The 21,196-nt window shown below is 40.6% G+C and overlaps 1 protein-coding gene across 1 annotated transcript in view; it reads right to left on the bottom strand.

Annotated features, from left to right (window-relative positions):
• LOC147683337 (calcium-activated potassium channel subunit alpha-1-like) overlaps positions 1–21,196 on the bottom strand; it is a 799,658-nt gene that overhangs the window by 571,107 nt on the left and 207,355 nt on the right. Inside the window, exon 7 of the mRNA XM_086942523.1 lies at positions 16,968–17,062. Coding sequence (XP_086798649.1) covers positions 16,968–17,062 — 95 coding nt within the window. The remainder of the gene's footprint in view (positions 1–16,967; positions 17,063–21,196) is intronic.

The following is a 21,196-nucleotide window of genomic DNA, read 5'->3' as shown; positions in this document are numbered from 1 at the left end:
GCATACCCACTGCATATTTGTTAAATCAATCACTCAATTAATAATGTTTTATTTGTAGTCAAAAATGTTCCACTCAACTAAAGAATGAAACTTATTTGCTGCAAATTATAAATCAATTTCGTAGTAATGTGCATGGTCCCTAACAAACTTTAATAGCTTATGTTGCATCAACTGATGAAGAAACTCTTTTTGGACATCTCCAATCCTCTAAGTTTAGACAAAATCCGGAAACAAATTCTTAGCTGATTTAAAAGATAGGATGTCTATGCAATCTGCCTACCGCCTTTGACGATGTCAACCATTAAATCCTGGTATTTTATAATGGTGCCATACCTTTCTTACTAGTTAAACATTTGCCACTCCTTGTACTAACTTCAGATATTCCTTTCCTTTCCGCTAATAACATTCAGAGTGCTTCAGAGTTCAACTCTTTCATTCCTGTTTAAATTTTTACTTTCTACTATCATCTTTAACTTCATGGTTTACACAGTAAATCAAAAAACTTGCAGTAAATTTGTCGTTTCCTGCATTGACATTCAGTGAGGTTCAAGCAATTACTTGCAATTAACAAATAGATGTATGCACATACATCTAAGTAAACTCCAACAAAAGCTGAATTTTGAATATTTGGTCTCCTGTATTGCACCACAGGCTGTATATAGGTCAGTACACGGGACGCCAACACAGCGTGAGAGGGAGAGGTGCAGGATCTGAGGGCAGCGGAGTGAAAAAGAGGGGATATGGAGTGATGCCAATAATTAAGGCAACTAAACAAGATATGAAAATAATTTCAAGTAGGAACAGGCAACGGGACCTAGAAGATAAATAAATTATCATTTCAGAAATAACGGACAGAAAGGAACTATTTGACTCCAACCTGAGTTTAGCAGCAAATAATTTAAAGAGCATCCTCCCCAGGATATGAGGCAAGGATTATATGAAGACAAGCCCTGATGAAGCCGATAGGTGTTCAATAACCTCGGCGAAGCGCGTTGGTTTGGGATTGGAAAAGGAATAAAAGAAGACGAATCTTGGGACATTTTGGATATTTTTTCTCTTCAACTAATCATTTGAGCTATTTGAAGCTGTTATAAGTGGAGTGCTTCAATTGATGTGGACTTTCAATGTATGCCTAATCGTTTGATTACGCAGGGAGAAGTTGGGTGTTTTTTCTCCCCTATTGTGAGCACCCAGAGAAAATTCATAGAGCGGAAATATAATTGTGTATTGCTTCTTGAGCGCTTTTCATAACTCCTAGAACACCCAAAGTTATAGTATGTAGGTCAGTGTCTGTCTCTAGTCACAAAAGTAATGTATTACTATTTGTGATCAAGAGTTATCTATATAACCTCATGCACCTTCAGTGTTATCTAATGGCTTTTTCCATTTTTGATTGGTGAAAAAGACTCTTATAGTGTGGGAATTTTACTGTGAGAGGTTCTCTGTAGCCACTCTAGTACCACTACAAATTGACTATCCCAGATTAAAATAACCAAGCCTGGGCACAATTTGATTTACGCTAGAATAATCAGAGTATTTTTGTAAATACATGTTACTATTGTGATGCGAAATTGCTGCAATTATGCCACTATGCCAGCTTGAGTAATGAAGAGTAATGTGAGGCAAACCCCCTTCTACAGTAGCACAGGAACAATGATCTAATATATTGAGATGGGCTGTTAGCTACTGCTGTTCATGTCTTGTAGCATTTAGTGCTACTTTCTTAGCACAAAATGGGTCCTTGGGTCCCAATGTCGACTCAAGGGTGCATTTTGCACTGAGAAAAGTGCACTAAATGATGGATTACAGTTCTTGTGTAACTACACATAATTACTAAGTATGGGCGAAATTTGCGAATTTGCGTTCCGCGAATTCGCGTGAAATCGAATTTGCAGTCGCAAAATCTGCTAATTTGCTGATTTTTGTGTTTTTTGCGTGTTCGCAGGTTTTTTGCGTGTTCGCAGGCAGATTGCATGGCGAAGTTACCCATGCGGCCGTGTATGGGCACAGCACCCTCTGGTTCACCACTGTCACCCTCTGGTTCATCACTGCCACCCTCTGGTTCACCACTGCCACCCTCTGGTTCACCCCGCCACCCTCTGGTTCACCCTTGCCACCCTCTGGTTCAGCACTGCCACGCTCTGGTTCACCCCTGCCACCCTCTGGTTCAGCACTGTCACCCTCTGGTTCACCACTGCCACCCTCTGGTTCATGACTGCCTCCCTCTGGTTCATCACAGCACCTCTGGTTCACCACTGCCACCCTCTGGTTAACCACTGTCACCCTCTGGTTCAGCACTGCCACCCTCTGGTTTACCACTGCCACACTCTGGTTCACCCCTGCCACCCTCTGGTTCACCACTACCACCCTCTGGTTCATCACAGCACCCTCTGGTTAACCACTGTCACCCTCTGGTTCAGCACTGCCACCCTCTGGTTCACCACTGCCACTCTCTGGTTCACCACTGCCACCCCCTGGTTTACCCATGCCACCTTCTGGTTCAACACTGCCACCCTCTGGTTCACCCCTGCCACCCTCTGGTTCATCACTGCCACCCTCTGGTTCACCCCTGCCACCCTCTGGTTCACCCCTGCCACCCTCTGGTTCAGCACTGCCACCCTCTGGTTCAGCACTGTCACCCTCTGGTTCACCCCTGCCACCCTCTGGTTCATTACTGTCACCCTCTGGTTCATCACTGCCACCGTCTGGTTCACCAGTGCCACCCTCTACCAAGACCTTTTGTGACGCAGCGGCAGCACAAAAGATGCGCCATGGTGCTGGGTATTAACAACGTGACGCATCTGAGAGATGTGTCACGTTGTAAAGCCCTGCGCCATCAGGAGGCGTTCCGGCGCAGGGGAGGGCGTTCCTGCGCAGGAACGCCTCCTAAAAGTGGCTGAGTGAAATCTACAAGATTTCACTCAGTCACTTTTAGGCCAATGCTGCATAAAAACCCTGCGCCTGCTTGAAGCAGGCGCAAGGCTTGATGCAGCATTGGGGGGATAGGGCCCCTCAGAGCATTGCTGGAGCTGCGTCGCAAGCGCAACGCAGATCCAGCAATGTGCTGCTTTTACGGCACAGATGCGTGACGCATCTGTGCCGTTTTTGCCAAATGGTGCGCCGCATTGTGAATGCGGCGCACCATGGGTGGCGGAGCTGCGGCGCACAATAATTGGCGCATCCCTGGGGATGTGCCAGTTATTGTAAATCTGCCCCTATACATTTAGCCAACGAGGGAGCACTTACTGATTAGACAGTAGAAAGTACTCCAGTTGAGTAGAGGTATTGTACAAAAAGGTGGCATCTTCGTGGACAAACACGCAGGGCGGGATTCAATCTGCCCCCTGTTAGATTCGTTTTTTGTGCCCTTCTGCCCTCTGTTAGACTCGTTTTTCCCTTGTTTTTCTGCCCTTCTGCCCTCTGTTAGACTCGCTTTTTCCCTTGTTTTTCTGCCCTTCTGCCCCCTGTTAAGCTTGTTTTTTTGTGCCCTTGTGCCCTCTGTTAGACTCATTTTTCCCTTGTTTTTCTGCCCTTCTGCCCTCTGTTAGACTCGTTTATTGTGCCCTTCTCTCTGTTATTCCCTTGTTTTTGTGCCCTTCTGCCCCTCTGTTAGACTCTTTTTTTGTGCCCTTCTGCCCTCTGTTAGACTCGCTTTTCCCTTGTTTTTCTGCCCTTCTGTCCTCTGTTAGACTGTTTTTATGTGCCCTTCTGCCCTCTGTTAGACACGTTTTTCCCTTGTTTTTCTGCCCTTCTGCCCTTTGTTAGACTGCTTTTTGTGCCTTTCTGCCCTCTGCACCACCACATCATCACTCAGCGCTACCTCAGCATCACTCAGCACCACCACATTATTCCTCAGCACCACCACTGCATCACTCAGCACCACCACAGCATCACTCAGCACCACCACAGCACCACTCAGCACCACCACAGCACCACTCAGTGCCACCGCAGCATCACTCAGCACCACCAAAGCATCACTCAACACCACCACATTATCACACAGCACCACCACAGCACCACTCAGCACCACCACATCATCACTCAACACCACCACATCATCACTCAGCACCACCACAGCACCACTGCGCACCACCACAGCATCACTCAGCACCACCACAGCACCACTCAGCGCCACCACAGCATCACTCAGCGCCACCACAGCATCACTCAGCACCACCACATTATCACTCAGCACCACCACAGCACCACTCAGCACCACTACAGCATCACTCAGCACCACCACAGCATCACTCAACACCACCACAGCACCAATCAGCACCACCACAGCACCTCTCAGCACCACCACAGCATCACTCAGCACCACCACAGCATCACTCAGCACCAACACATTATCACTCAGCACCACCACAGCACCACTCAGCACCACGACAGCATCACTCAGCACCACCACAGCATCACTCAGCACCACCACAGCACCACTCAGCACCACCCCAGCATCACTCAGCACCATCCCAGTATCACTCAGCACCACCACAGCACCACTCAGCATCACCACCGCACCACTCAGCACCACCACAGCACCACTCAGCGCCACCCCAGCATCAATCTGTGCAACCATTCGACAACAACTGGTTCAAATATGTTCTCTCAATGTCTCAAACTTTATTACAAATGTCACAAAAATATGTTAATATTTCACATCTCTTCTTGGATTTTCGTCACAATAAAATACACTGAACATAATCTTCACAAAAGTTATTTACAAAAGTTTAAGCTATTGCCATTATAATTACAATCACTTTTATTTAAGTATTAATTATTTAAAAAAATTAAAAGCCATTGTAATTTGTAATATCAATACAGCTAAGTCACATAAATACAAAACATGTTGCATTACAAATGCTATAGGTGTCACATTTGCGAAAGTTATAACTATTGGCATTGTAAATGACAAAGCTAATAATTTAGCTATTTTCAAAACCAACACATAAATAAAAAAAATTGTCATTTACAAGACCAATAGCTCAAACTTTCCTAATGCGAGACCTATTGCATTGCAAATGCTTGTTTTTATTTCTGTCAGTGCTTCCTGTTAAGGTTTAATTTTCTTGACAGGCGCCTCATTGCCTACTTGTAACTATTCTCTGACCCTGCTTCAAGGGTCAGAGCAGGGTCAGAGAATAGTTGCAAGTAGGCAACGAGGCGCCAGGAAGCACTTACAGGCTTACAGCAGCAGGTGCCCAAGTTGAAGTTAATTTCTTTGTAACCCTTTTGTAAAAGATTACAAAAAATTTGCTTCAACTTTTGCACCTGCTGCTGTAACCCTGTAAGTGCTTGGCTGAAAATTCGTCCCCGCTGATTCGCGGATTTTACCGCGATTTTGCGAGATTCGCGGATCGCGAAATCGCGGAAAATCCGCATATTCCGCGAGCGGAACGAATTTTCAGCCCATGCTTAATAATTACAAGTAATTTTGCTGTAACTATGAGTAATTACACTAGAGAGAATTATGGCAGTTATGCCCACCTCTGGAAATAGCTCAAGATATAACTTAGGAAGCTAGAGAACTCTACATCCAATCTCCTAATAGACCTTCAGCATTGGGACCACATCCCTCAACACTTTTTTTTATGTTACAAAATGCAAGGGGTTTTACTAGAGGCATCGGAACTATGTGACACAGTCCATCAAGATTTTGCAGTTGATAGCAACTCGTTCTTGGGGTTATAGCTAATACATGATACAATAAAAGAGGAAAGTATAACCAATTTATGTTATATTTTTTGAGGGGGCTGGTGGGGGAAGAGTTCTGCAGAACTTTGGAGAGGTGGTTCCTAAAGAGAGAAAGAAGTCTCATCTCTATGGATCCTACCTCCTGATCTTCCTGCTAACCATGACAGAGATATTCTTGAAGAGGTTAATAAAAAAGTTGAATGAGGTGATTTCAATTTTGGGGGGCAAGCAGGGGTTTGCGTTAGCCAGGGGTTTATTTGTGCAAACATATTTCATAACAAGCCTGGCCAACATTCTTTCTTATAATGTGAAAAAAGCATGTGATGGGGTGAAATGGTGCTTTTTTTCTCTGAGAAACTAAGACCAAAGACATTGATAATAATCAGTTTTCACATTTAGTACATGTATTGCAGTGAACTAGACATGGGTCCATGATATCACAATGCAAGTGAGCCATGTTTGTGGATTCCTGATTAAATTGATAAAAAGAGCTGTCAGTCAATGGGTTAAAGTATGAAAGACTTGAGGCTGTGAAGGTCTGTCAAGTTTCCTTCTTAGAAATGGTTGCTTCTCTGAGTGCCCACAATGACACAGTGAAAGTAATTGTAGACAGGAAATGTGTTAAGCCTCCTAAAAGGGTTCTAGTTAAGAGGAAAAAGCAAGAGTGACCAAAACACTGAAGGGTATTCTTGTAGCTTTTGCCTTAAGATGAAAATGAATTAGAAAGTTGATAGTCAAGGCATGAAACTCATCTTGATATTGCGGCGGAGGAATGAGCCAAGCTAAGATATCCCATTGATGATCTAAATGAAATTCTGGCTGCAAAAAAACAATTGTCAAAATAGCAGTATGTGGGAGATGAATGTGTTGCAACATTCGTTAATGAATTCTTTATTTGGTTCAAACAGGAAATAATATCATAGTAAATGATATAACTCTCCTTACTAAGAATATCATTGTTCCTGGATATTCTATCATCTTGGATAGGGCAATTCATATTGCTTGAGCACAACGCTTTCATCCACATGTGGTGTCGGGGAGAGACAATAAGAAGTTGACCTAGATCTACATTTAGTGCTCAGTACTCAACTCTGCAGTCTCATCTTACGGCTTGCTTCTCCCCAAAAGTAATGGAGCACCCTTCCATGTGACTACAACTATGAAAACACCAGTTCAGTCTAAGCTTCAAGGATGTCAGGCCACAAGCTGAGGCATGGAGGCCTGTGAAGGGTTGCTTAGTAGCATGGCAAGCACACGACCTTCCCAAGCACACTGGCTGCCTCAGGCAAGATCCTGACATAGATTTAATGGTATGAAACATACAGAGGCTCCGAGCTTAACAGGATGTCTCTGCCACAAATATTTAGCCTGCAAGGTGGCATGAACAAAAGAAGAATACTCCTTAGATGTATAATCTTTCCAATGAGTCAATAGTTTATTTATATATTTTTGAATTGTAATATAGCGTAAACTAGAACCAGGTGGTATCAGAGTGATCTACATGAGAATAATTACTACTCCCTGCAAGCAGGTTACATGAGGATATTTACTAGATTAGAATGACAAATTAACATAACAAAACGTCAGGTTAAAATTTAGATTTTATTTTGAAATAGATTGACATAGATTTCTTACATTTGAAGAGGAACTTTGACCATCAGAGTATCACAGACCTCTTGAATTTCATGTTCATATTGCCTCTATACCGTGATTGATGGAGGTTCAGAAGAAAGCTGATGATATGAATCAGAAATATATGCTTTCAACCGAAAAAAATTAAAGACAGAATTAATTTTCTATGGAGGAGGTAACTCCAAGAAAAAGGACACAGGATTAATCTGTTGAGTAATTACAAATGGAACAAAATGTCCTGGTCTAAAAAATAAGCTGGCAGAGAATGAGCAGAAAGACAAACAGAAGACAGTCAATCTATCACTCCATGGTCAAAAACACAAAAAGTTAATCTTGCGTTGTCAGTATATTCCTTCAGTATGACTTTAGAATGGTGTAACTTTCAGTGAGTTTCTGTAAATTACTCAAATGAACCAAGGGGTCAATATGAGGAGTAGCAGTATCAGTTGCATTGTTATAAGAAAATCATGCTATAAATGAGTTTTATTACAATAGTATTGTTGATATGGTTATAAATTTGATTGGGGATTATTACCAGTGGAAAAAACATTAAAAGCTCCTACTACTTTATATAAACTCTTCCATAACTGTGAAAGATATTAGGTTCCTCTATCTGAAATAGTTGTATAAGGTAAGCAATGAAGACGAAAAATGTCAGTCAATAAACATTGCAACATTTCTTCTGCTGTAGGTAACTTAATGGAGAAAAATTAGCAAGGTGTTTGCTGCAACTTTGACTCCTCAATTTCTTTCTAAAATCAAAAAGCACATTACAATGTCTGTAGCAATGGTATGCAAAGGTTCAGGGATCATTGTTAATGTCTGCAAATAATCAAGGCTTGGAATATGACCTTTTATGTTGGGCACCAATAGTGCACTGCCTGTACCCTGTGAAAGAGTGAAAGATGTGTTGACTGGTAAAAAGGCATGACAAATCTCTGGGGAAGAAATGAACCAAAGCAAAAAAAAATTCCAAAACTACACACAAGTACTAAGGTGTTGAGCTTTGGTAAAAGAAAATACCTGTAAGGTTTAATGGGTATCTGGGCCCCAACAAGTTGGAAATAGTTAACAAATATAAGTATTTAGGGGTCTAATTTGAGAAGTACCTGAGATGGAATGCCCATATGGAACCACCGGAAAGTAAGGGCTCTTGCCTTTTTCAGTGGTTTGAAAAACATTAACAGGGACAGTGGTGAGATGTCACTCAGGCCCGTCTTAAAAGCCTACCTGGCCATGATACCCCCACAATTTTGATATATATATGGAGCTGAGCTGCTATGCATTAGTGGCAAAAGCGGGTGAGATGCAGAGGAGGCGAAATGTTTAAAAAGCTTACTACCCCAAACAGGGTCTTCTATGATTCACGCTGTAAGGATGGGCACAGGCATGACATCATGAACATACTGGCGCAAATGGCGTTAATAAGGTTCTGATAATGTCTGAGTGCAGGGGAGGAGCAAAAGGTCTATCCCTATGTATGATGGTATAAAAATGAGATCCAGCAAAGGGAGCTGAAATGGGCCAAAGGTGTCAAACAAAGACAGGAGATAGTTTGTAAGAATCTGAAGGTTAAGCTGTGCCCTCAGAATTTACAAATAGAGGTCACAAGGAGTGAGGTAAGGGCATTAGTTAAGAGACTGTTCTGTTAACATGATCTGCATATTTGACAGGGAAAAATTTAGTCCAATTTATGCTTAACTCTTAGCATAATGAAGCATGGTTCCCGTATGTGGACGTATTACCAAACCGCTGCCTTAGATGTGAATTACTAAGAATAAGGCTTCCAAATAACCCTTGTAAAATTAATGTTAAGATAAAAAGTAGCAATGATTGATTCAGGGGGGATTGTATATGTTATCTGAGCACAGAATGCAATATTTTGCACATTTTAGTGTCCTGTTTAAAAGTTTTGACCAAGAGGAGTTGAATTTCGCCTAATCTTTGTAAATTATAGTATTAGAAATCATGCACAAGCTGTAGAACTTTTAACAAACATGCGTTTTCAGGATATATCATGTCCTATTGGGAGGTTTATGATAGCTGTAAATAAATCTTTTATGTCTATATAAGAACCGGCATTTTAGGTAATCTATGAAATGTAATGTGTACTCGCGTAATAAGGTCGAAGTGATGGTAGAAAGATTTGCTATATTGTAAGGTATTTAGGTTTTAATAGGATTTTATTAAATGGATATTTAAATCAAATTGTGCCTGTTAATAAAGAATATATGTATGAAAAGATGTTATGTTTGTATGTCTCATGTTCTTTAATAAGTTAAGGTCTACATAAACATTTCTTTGACTTACTGTCTGACCTGAATCTCAATATTATGTTCTGTCTCTCATTTCTAAAATATCTTCTATTTCACTATGAAATTGACCAATTATAAGTATATTGGTTTACACACTGATAGTATATTGAACACAAATAAAATAGGCAATAACTTATTCTTGAATATCAGAATGAACAGCTGGCCACTAGAAACAACTGTAAAATTAAATTCAATGTCTTAACTTCTTTATTAAAAGAAATATCAGAATCCCAACACATTTTCATAATGTCTTGTTGCAGTTTTTTTGTTGGAACAGGTTTGCTGACTGAAACAGAACTAATTTTGACCAACTAAAGATTACATAAATGAGTATCATCCAATGTATTTGATTCATATGTTCTTGAACCACCTGAACTCTATGAATGACTGAAAAATTTAAGCGCATGAAAGGAATGTGTGTTAATTATAAGTGAGACATTACTGTGAATAACAACAAGATGGTCCATCGGCCTATAGATTCTTGAAATAAGGATTATGTGAGTGTGAGTGGGCTAAAGAACGGTGATGGATTAAGCCCAGATCTGTTGACTGGGTGTGAGTGTTTGATTGGTTCAGATGCTCCGTCCAGCACCACCCCCTTTTGTACCGCTTTGTTCGCCATAAGTTGGCAGGGTATGCTCAGACGTGAGTCCCTTACTCATTTGCCACTGGATTCAAGCAAGCTGGGCTGAAGATGGCTGAAATGCCAGAAAGTGGTCCTCGGAAGCTTGTTTACGGTCCAGGGAAGGCATGGCTTTGCAGTTCGGGCTGGACTGTTCCCATGAGGCACAGGGTCAAACTGATTTGCATATGGCCATGTCTGAACTGGGGTGGCAGAGTGGGCTAAAGAACGGTGATGGATTAAACCCAGATCTGTTGACTGGGTGTGAGTGTTTGATTGGTTCAGATTCTCCGTCCATCTCCACCCCATTTTGTACCACAACCTGACTGGAGCATTTCACAATCCAAATTAAATTACACATTATTTAAAATGCCCAATGGGATGTGGAATGCTGTTTTGTATTAATCATCCTCATTAATGTGCAGAAAATTAAAATCACCTTGCAAATCAAGCCTGACGAAGATCCGTGCTTTTTGAACTGACTCTAGAATATCCTTTATGAGATGTAAAGTACAATCATCCTTGATTACAATTTGATCTAAATGGCTGTAATCCATACAAGATCTGAGAACTTGATCTTTCCTTGGTCCTCAAACGAAAGATGCTTAAGCTGGAGAAGAATATGGTACAATTAGCCATTTTCAAATTCTTCTGCTGGTAATCCTTTAGAATTTTCATGTCTAACTTTCTGACATGGAATACAGCATCCAAATGGAACAATACCACCAGGTTAATTTAGTAAAGTGCAATCACAATTCATATGAGGAAGAAATAAGCGGGCTTTGGGCTTGTTCAAATTTGGAAAAAGCATGTTACTTACATTTTATAATTATTGTAACTCTTGTGCTAGGTCCTGAGTGGGATACACAGCATGAGCAACCCTATGGATTCATAATCTGTCATGGGCTAAAATCTGTAAAGGTTTTTCAAGTTTCTTTCTTTTTTGCCTGTAGTGAGGATGATTCCTCTGAATAGCCACAGTGTGCAAACCTAGCATTAGTAGTACAAATAGAAAGTGTTCAGTGTCTCCTTAAGAGTTTGACATTACAAGGAGAAAACATTTAATTGAAGATGAATATTTAATGCAGAAATAGGAAAGGAAAGCACCAAACTCTCCCTGACATTAGAGCAGAGAACAGAGCCACGCCAGGAAGGTAAATAGAAAAACCTAGGAGAACTCTGGCTGTAAGGTTTAACAAATCATGGACAGAAATAGTAGCAAATGTGTGCTGAACATAATGAACAATAAGGGAATGAATGTATTGAGACTCATTCATCACTTCTTGGAGGATCCACTCATCCATCACTTCTTAGAGGATCCTTTATATATGGTTCAACCAGGAACTGATGTAATAGAAACAGATAAAAAGTCATATTGGCAGGGAACTCACAGTAATTCTTGGATAGACCACTTTCTTGGATAGGGAATTCCAGATGTCTTGGCCACAACCTTTGCTTCCATGCATGGTGTGTTGAGACTAATAAAAAAGATGAATAAGATTGACATATTTTGTCCAATGCTAAACTTCTTGCAAGTCATGGAGTGTTCGTCCGGGTGAACAGAACCACAGAAATGGCAGCTTGTTCTATGCCACAAGGAGGCCGCCATCTGAGCAGAGAGTTCTGCGATGTACTGCCTGCCCACATGACAAGTACACCAGGATTCCCTTGTACACTCGCATCCTCAGGGAAGTTTGAGGTATGAATGCAACCTAAAGTTATATGGAATAGTCAGTGAGGTTAACCCTCTATGCAAATGATCTCCCTTTCACTCTGGAGGGAATAGAAATGTTGCAATGCAATGTTCAGGAACATGCCACAATAAAAACTGTTCAAGTACCTAGGAGTGGAAATAATGTCATCCTGTAGCTATGCTTTTGAGGTGAATTATTGTGCGAGGCACGGTGCAAGGATACCTGCTTTGGTGCAAGGCAGAACATTGTGGGCCAGCACATGGAAAGAGCAGGAATGCACCACATAATATTAAATATGGTGCATTCCTGCCCTTTCACACATCACAGTGCTGCATGGTGCCTTGCTGTGTTGCGGTGCTTGAAACCTTGTTAAATTGGTCCCTATATTTTTTGATTCACTAAACTTATTTACTTACGAAAGCCAGAAACAGGCTTCTGAGGTGCACAACAAAGACCTCTTTGGAGAAATGTCAGTACGTTAATTTTCCACAAGTTGCGCCACACCCTGTTTGACAAAACCTGCCTCTGCAACCAATAGTTTGTGTTAGAAGGTTAGGGAAAGCTATTGGATTTCTAATTCAGATTCTGGTGGATATTTTAAATGAAAGGGAAGATCTGCACATGGCACAGAGCAAATTAGGTAAAAAGTGGTAAGGACCATGAAGCGTAAAGCTGTGGAAATTAATGGTAAAAGAGAGGGAGGATTTTTCCAGGAGAAATAAACAGGACTATGCTGGTCTTTTTGTATTTACTTGATAATGGCTAAAATTAGATACTGGGTAATTTGGGAGTGAAGAAGGGTACTGCCAAACTATTCATAAAAATGTTATCGGAATATTGTGGTACTATAATGAAAGATACCCCTGGGATTTTAATACTTGAAAATCTTAAAAAGTCCATAGTTATAGTATAAGGATTAAAATACATTCTGGATCAATTGAATGGTAAAGCTGTGCAAGGAAGGGATAGGTTGGTGCTTTAGGAATGTTGATAATGGAACTCTTTTGCACCATTTTATATTGTTTTAAATCATTCAAGTGAATTCTTGAAGATTAAGTACAATTTCTGATTGTATCACTGTAGTTATTGTGGTGGACATAATACATCCGAGAAATAGAAGCAATTGTTCCATCAATGGCTTATTTCACCTGTTATTCCTTAGCATTGGAAGTTTGCGATAATAGAGAATTTAAAGATAAAGTGTCCTTCAGTCTTTAGGACCATTGTTCTGAGAAAGAAAAATACAACAAAGGCCTTGTACACCGTGCCTTAATTTAATCCTTGATTCCACTGTTAATGTGAGGTTTTGTTTAAACAGCTGGTTTAACACAATCGTAACAGTGATCAAGGTATTTCATCATGAGGCAACTTATCTCAGTTTGGAGTAAGAGCTATGAGATTGGAACAATATTCCTAGAACATTGTACTTTAATGTCTGATATCATGACATTGACTTTCTTTTCAAATGACAGTTTTGCTTCTAGATAATATTCAGATTCTTGAATCCCTTATATCTTTCTGATATGCCTGTCATGCTTTCATGCTTTCCAACTAGTTGAAGGGAAATGGGATGGAGGTCCCACATGTCAATAAAGATAATCTCAGGGCTGTCTTTGTTTAGTCAAGAGAAAACTTCTCTTATTTGTTGATGTGCATGTTCATGACTTCTAGTGACAGCATAAAAATTGATAAATGGAATGTTTGAATACCTGATGACATCTGCGTGTCTCCGGGTTGTTCTTCATTTTAATGTTTCACGTACATCTGAATGTGCACAAGAGATTAATGAAGGAAAAATCACATGGAACTAATAAAGACTTGTAGAAAAAATGATCATCCCATTAGCACTCTCCATGCCATCATCCAGGTGGATGATTCTGAGGATCCAATGCAGATCTGCTGACTGCTCCGCAAGAGAGATGAACAAGTCCACACTCCAACCATTCTTTTATCGTTAAGTGTTGATAGCAGTATCACACTGTTCATTATTTCCTAGCTAGCTGAGAAATAAAGGCATATTAGACTAGCATGGTGATTGTTCACTTTCTCCATTGTGAAAAATATGTTCTTGCTGATGCTCAGTAAGGCTCACTATGTGGTAGTTATGGAGCAGCCTGTTTACCTCTGCATATCACTGTAACGGTCCCTTAGCCATTTACTCTCTTATTTTGATAGGGTAAGAAACTTTAGATATAGGACAACTGTTTGGAAGTTCAAAGGACCTGCTGTTTTTTTTTTAAATGCATGTTTCTGCAGCTTTAGGACTGACTGGGAGGTGTCAGTAAATCATTTCAGCTGCAAGTGTAGGGAATAATTAATTCCTCAAAGGAAAAAGAGCTATTGCTCCACTAATGAACTAGATGTTTTTGTCTTTATGAATAGTCATATGATCACTTCCATTTTTATCGGTCCGAAGGTAGTGAGTGAGGACCGTATATTTGGCTTCTTGTTGGTTAGGTTTGATGCTATCTTGGTATGTTTAGACAGTTTATCAGATTATTGTGATTTCGGAATAAAAGCACAGTAATAAAACAAAAGAAAACTGGAGAATCTAATTGGGTACACATAATCATAGTATTCCTAACTATCAAGTGCAATACAGTTTAGAGCCTTCGTTACATTTTGGCCAGTAACACAGGCTGGAATTTAACAGGGGAGGAATGTCCAGCAGTTTATCAGGAACAATTTAGTTCACACTAAAATAAGCATCAGATATCAATATATATAGCCTGATTTTTCCTTTGTTCATACTAAAGTAGTAATTTGTCCTTGCCTACATTCACACGTAAAACTAGCACAATGATTCCCTGTTCTAATGGAAATGTATCATGACAAATAATAGCATTACGTAGAATACTCTGACCCAGAATCCTCTGCAATGTATGAAAGACATTGGCATTGAAGCCAACTGACAATTACAGAAAACATCTAAGATTTATGAAGGGTTAAGTTTAAGTCAAGGGTTAGGGAATGGGTTATGGAGGTACATTTTAGGGTTAATGAATGGGACAAACCTAGTTATAACAATAGGGGGAATAGACATTATTTGTTAGGCATAGGGAAATGACCTGGATAAGAGTATTGCTTAGTGGGCTCTACCAGCCATTAAATGCCTGCCCCTACATTAAAGGCTTAGCTGAAGGCAAAGGCCTTTAACAAGGGAGCTGACCTTTAATGGCTTATAGAGCCTGTTACAGAGGACTCTAAGGCTGTTAGAACATTCCGCCACCAGAGGGCAGAATGTTTAACTATGTAAAACAAAGGCCTCAGGGAGCCCAAGGGTTTTAAAATCCCAGCGTGCTCTGTGAGGCCTTTGTTAAACTGTTGATGCTCTGGGCTTCTACTGGCCATTAGAAGCCCAGAACACTCCACTGTTTTCAATGGAGCACTCAACATTCAAATGTTCTAATTAGAGTTAGATAACATCATGTTTCCTTAAATGTCACTGTTCCACATAATTTGTTGTCAACACTTCTAACTGTTAAGAAACTAATTAAATGGGGTAGACATGTACAAAAACAGTTTTAGTTCAAGCATGTTACAACTATTATTGGAATTACACAGTATTGTTAATGGTTTCTAACATTTGCAAGTTGTTCGTTCTGAGTTCTTGGGTTCTGGCAAATTAATTCCTTTGGAGATGATTAGGTTTCTTTTATCTGCCTCTACTTGCATTTTTTCTAATATTTAGACACTTTTGCTGTGTGTTTGGTTCAGAAAACAATAAATATACACAGGAGCGGCTCGTGCAGGTAGGAGCGGTGAGACGGGGTGTTAGGGAACTCGACAGACGATGACTAGGATAGCTGAGAAAGACCTTATCACAGTTTCTAGGTACTTGCAGATTTAGTGCCATGATTTTTACTTAGCTGTTTCCTTTCGTTCTTCAGAGGTTCACTGTCTATGAATGAGGGTTTAATGATTCTATATAATATGTACTTTAAAGGAGAACACTGGCTGAAAAAAGTGTTGATATGTTAGCATCAAATCAGGATTCCAAGTCAGGTGTCACCCCATCAAGATTTCTCAACACCACACAGGGCCTTAATAATCAGTCATGTATTAAAAATGATCGACAAGATTGCTGCACAAATTTACAATAGCTTGGCAAAATTACAGTGCCTGATGTGCCTCGATTGTCAGAAGACGATCCTCAGCATGGTGGAACTGTAGCTAACATGGGGCTTCCTTGCACATTGAGCTTCTCTAATGGTCCGCTGATTGAATCGAAGGCATATATTTGCTATTAGTTTCTACTGGGTAAGGCCACAGCTTTCCAGTGGAAACTGGTGACTGGGCATAGTGCAGAGCCTAAAGTTACATCCTTTGCCCAATAACTTTTTAAAGTGGCTGCAGGTCATTCCCACATGCTCAAAAATACCAACTCATAGTTGAAGTATTTTTTGACACATTGTAAAATAGCCACTGACAATTATTTCATTGAGAGAAGTTATGACTATCTACTAATATCACTTACTCATCAAAATCATGAAAAATAAATCTTAAATATTCCCTGGAAAACCTTTAGCTGATGAGACAATATGGGTAAAACATATAGTGAAAACACTCCTATGATTCCCTATATAGGGTCACTTTTGATGTCAGTTGTCAGATCAATGGAAGCACTCTATGGGTCCTTATAGTTGTTTACCTACCAATGATGATTAATAATACATCTCAATAGGTTTAATTTTTTGGGTTTAACCACAATGCCCCTTCAGCTGATATATTTTCATGAAAAAAAATATATTTACTTTTGGCACAGCATCATGATACGTGCATCCACCAGCCAACCGAGTGCAGCGAGGTCACAGGAATCTGGTGTGGTGGGGAGAGGGAAAAAGGCAGGTTGCAGATCCCTCCTTGGGTTTTACAATAAGAATGACTGTCTATTAAATATCCATATACATATTCAAATCCATTCAGAGCCCTGCTCGCTTCCTGGAGAGCATTGCAATTGATTCAACCTGAATACAAATACAACCTACAGTTATTTGAAAGCAAACTTACTTTTTTGTCTTTCTTTTTGAATAGCTGCTTGTATAATATCGCTTATAATTTCCAATGATGGCCATTATTTCAGGAACAAATGTTGCATAGAGAGCCTGTGTGGGGTCAATAGTGTTAGACATAAGTGTAAGATGTTGTACGCACAAGTAAAACAAATGAAACATAAAAAAGTTAGCATATAGATGTGAATACATGTCTTATTCCCCTACTCCAAACTATGTCTGCCTCCATGTAATAACTGCCTTTGATTGTTTCACTGAGTAAAATGCTAGAGTTAAGGAGCATAGCCATTAAAAGTTGTCCAGAATTTAGAAGTTAAATACTGGGGAGGAATTAACGGTATAGGAGCTTATCCAATCCTCAGCAGCGGTGGCTCCTTCGCTAAGGCAGAAGAGGTTCACCCTACAGGAAAAATAAAATGATAACAACACCATGTTGTTATCATTTTATTTTTGAGTACTGGCTCTCTTGTGTTACTTCTAGGTGCAGGCGGGGCTGGGCTTCCCTCATAGTAGGGGGAGGATTGGTGGACACATTCAAAGAGTCATTTAAACAAAAGGAACCAGGAGCTGTTTAGATAGGACCTGCGTAGAGGCTCCTAAATTATACATGTAATTAAGGGGGTATGCAGTTCCTTGAAGTGAGGGAAAATACAGGTCTTTCTAAAAAGTGCCCTCACACACCCCGAAGGATGTCATCATTGGGCCTGCTCCTAATTGAGCTGGTGCTGCAATGCCCGACGGGCATCTGCGAAGGGGCTCTTTGGTGGGTAAACAGCCACTACAACGCAGGCATCACATCGTGATTCCATTACAATGCGGTTGTTACAACGACCACTTTGTTACCATGCAATGCCATTACTACGCAAGCCATTACATCAACTTGCAGTAGATGGTGTGCTAACATTAGAAATAGTATAGTTTACGATTTCAACACCTTCCCTCCTGTTACGTAAGCTGGAGTTGGAATAGTAAATTATAATTTTCTAATGTCAGCACACCATCTACTGCATGTCGATGTAATGACTTGCGTAGTAATGGCTTTGCTTGGTAACAACGCGATCATTGTAACAACCATGTTATAATGGCACGCGTTGTGATGACTCGCATTGTAACGAGTCATATTCCTTTGGTGGAGATCTTTTTTTGAAGAAGCAGTATGGTGTGTGCAGGTGTGTGGGCTAGGTAGTGAGTGTTTTTAAAATAGATCTAGGACAAACAACCCTTTATAATATTTTATTCCTAGGGGCACTAGCCTAATTAAAAGAGAATGACCCTGAGTGGATGTGATAATCCTACAGGGCCCATGTGATGTATATGGTCAAATTTTTTATGCCAGTCGTAGCCCCTAGTGGTTGTAGTGGCACTTCATGAGGACCGTATTTAGGAAAATGATCCAACTCTAGCACTACCGCAATGCTGGTTCAAATGTGTGTGATGTGATGGTAACCAGCCTTGCAGTGAAGATCCAGGTCCTAGTTGGCCTGGCGATCTGAAACCTAAAAAAAAGTGGGGTAAGGGGGCGTGGATATGAAATGAAAACAGGAACAACAATAAACCTGGATTAGGAGATTATTTAACAACAAGGTTATGATGGTGTCCAGGCTTTTCTTTCGCTGAGAGTGAGCCAGACCAGGAGCACCTGATTATTATGGTGTCTGTGGTGCGGGAAACACACTTAGCATGCTTATTTTAGTGATTGGCAGATTGTCATAATGAGGAATTGTGAGTCCACGTAGTTAGGAAAGTCATGCCAGCAGGGTATGCAAGCATAAGGGTGCCTAAGATATCTGGTGTTATCTTAACTTGTTCCGCAGAAGGGTAATAGTGTTAAAGTAACATATCAATGTGAAGGAGCATGTGGTGTACGTGCAGTACAACTGGAGATAGGGATAAGACTTTAGCAATGATACTGTAGGTGGCATGTCATTCTAAGCAAGCACGTGATGTGCATGCAGTGCAGTCAGGCGTATTGGTTGGGCTGACATAAGTGCTACTGGTTGCTTGTAGAAAAAAGGGCCAATGCCAATGAAGAGGGGTTTAGTCCCTACATGCGTATAGAAAGGATGATTATCTTGGCTTGTTTAGTTCTGCCCACAGTATATCATCACTTAGACCCCTGGTATGAGTGGAGCGATTAAAGACCCAGTTTTGTTATTTTCTTAACAAGGCTTCTTTTGATATTTGGGCGCGAGCTTCCAGTATGGTCCAGTGTAGATCGTTCTTTGTGTGTATGAATTCAAAGAAATGTGCAAAAATGGTTTTCGTAGGCCCGTGTCCAGTGAAGGTAACTCAGGTTGGTTGGCAAAAATGGCTTGTAGCTGTACTTTTTAAAAAAGGTTTGGAGTTCACAGTAAACCATCTACTTTCACTCCCAATGCCAGCATGGTACCACCTGAGATTCTAACCGTTGAGAAAGCAATCTTAAAAGACATCTCAGAAAAACGTACCAATGAAGCGTTTCATAACACTTTCAGACAGGAAAATGAGGCCATACACGACTTGGCAAAGGATTCCTCTATTACCATCAAAGAGGGTGACAAGGGGGGGTACTATCATTATTATGTCAACCACTGACAACAGAACGGAATACCTACGTCAACTCAACAATGGGAGGTGATACACCCCACTTCTGGAGGACCCAACCATATGTCTGATCACACAGATAAAATCTCTTGTGACATCCGCTTTAAATCAGGGATGGATAACAAAGAACAAGTCTGAATTTCTTATCAGTGACAACCCAAGACACCCCTGTTTGTACACCTTGCCTAAAATACATAAAGGAACACGACCACCTCCCAGAAAGCCTATTGTATCAGGCATAGCGTCAATCCTAGAACCACTATTGAAATTTTGCGATCATTTCCTTCGACCGTTGGTCAAGTAAACTCCAACATTCCTTCAAGAAACAAGGGATGTCCTGAACTTAATTGAAGCCACTAACTTGGACGGCATACAGCCTGACGTCTTAGTCACCCTAGACGTCGAAGTCCTCTATACAAACATCCCTCAACTAATGACACTTGAGGTTGTAGAGGAGACCCTCAGAGATACTACCTGGACAACACCTACACCTATAAGCTTCATTATGGAGTATGCTACTATTGCCTTAACTGAGAATTTCTTCCAGTTTGAGGATTGATTCTACCACCAAAACCAGGGGTCATCGATGGAGGGTACCTTCACTCCCAGCCTGGCATGTCTCTACATGTCAGACTTTGAGGCAAAACACGTGCTCATCGATCCCAATCCGTTTAAGGATAACAGCACACTGTGGCGTCGCCATATTGACACATTGTAATGTTCTTGAAAGGGGGCCAAGACACCATTCCTGCCTTTATCTCCTGGGTTAACGGCCTCAATCCTTATCTCCATTTCACGGCCAATATCTCTGACCATGAACTACCCTTTGTGGATCTAATGATTACTCGTAATCTCAACCAAAAGGAGACCAACATTTTAAGAAACCCAAAGACAGTCACAGTCCCCTTCTTTACAGCAGCTTCCATCCTAAAGCCCTACGGGAAAACCTCATATATGTGCAATTTCTATGGATTAGATGTAACTGTAGCAACCTGGATGATTTCAAATCACAGGCATCTGAACTAAACAACCATTTGATCAAAAGAAATTACCCCGTTAACAAAATAAAAACGGCTAAAAAAGAGCCTGCAATACCAATAGAGAATCACTCCTTGATACACAACCAAACGCAAAAACAGAACACATGACATTTGTAACCACCTGTACACCCAAATCGAACATGATTAGACGGGTCATTCGAAAACATTGGAAAATTCTCAATTTTGGTGGCCACGGCCTAAGCCCTCCAAGGTTTGCATACAAAAGAACTGACAACCTAAAAGACTTATTAATCAACACTAGGACTAGAAAAAATATGCCTCCACCACAAATTCCACTGTGGAACCTACCTCCTGTTACCGGACACTTCCCTTCTGGACAATGTGTAGTCTGTGCACTGACTAGTGTGACAAAAACAGTCACACTAACCAATACCCTAACGTAGACACAAAAGAAACACATAACTGTAACACAAAGAAATGTATATACCTTACTACTGGTTCATGCCAGCTTCAATATATGTATAACAAAACATTGAACAAATAGGTTATTTACTGAATCTTTAAATGTGAGCTTATACCAGGAATTCTAAGTTCATGGCATTTATTTCATATCACTTATGACTCATTTCAAACATATATACAT

This window comes from Lissotriton vulgaris, chromosome 11 (assembly GCF_964263255.1).
Source record: "Lissotriton vulgaris chromosome 11, aLisVul1.2, whole genome shotgun sequence".
Taxonomy (NCBI): Eukaryota; Metazoa; Chordata; class Amphibia; order Caudata; family Salamandridae; genus Lissotriton; species Lissotriton vulgaris.
The sequence above is the reverse complement of the archived record's forward strand: the minus strand, read 5'-3'. Positions and strand labels throughout refer to the sequence as shown.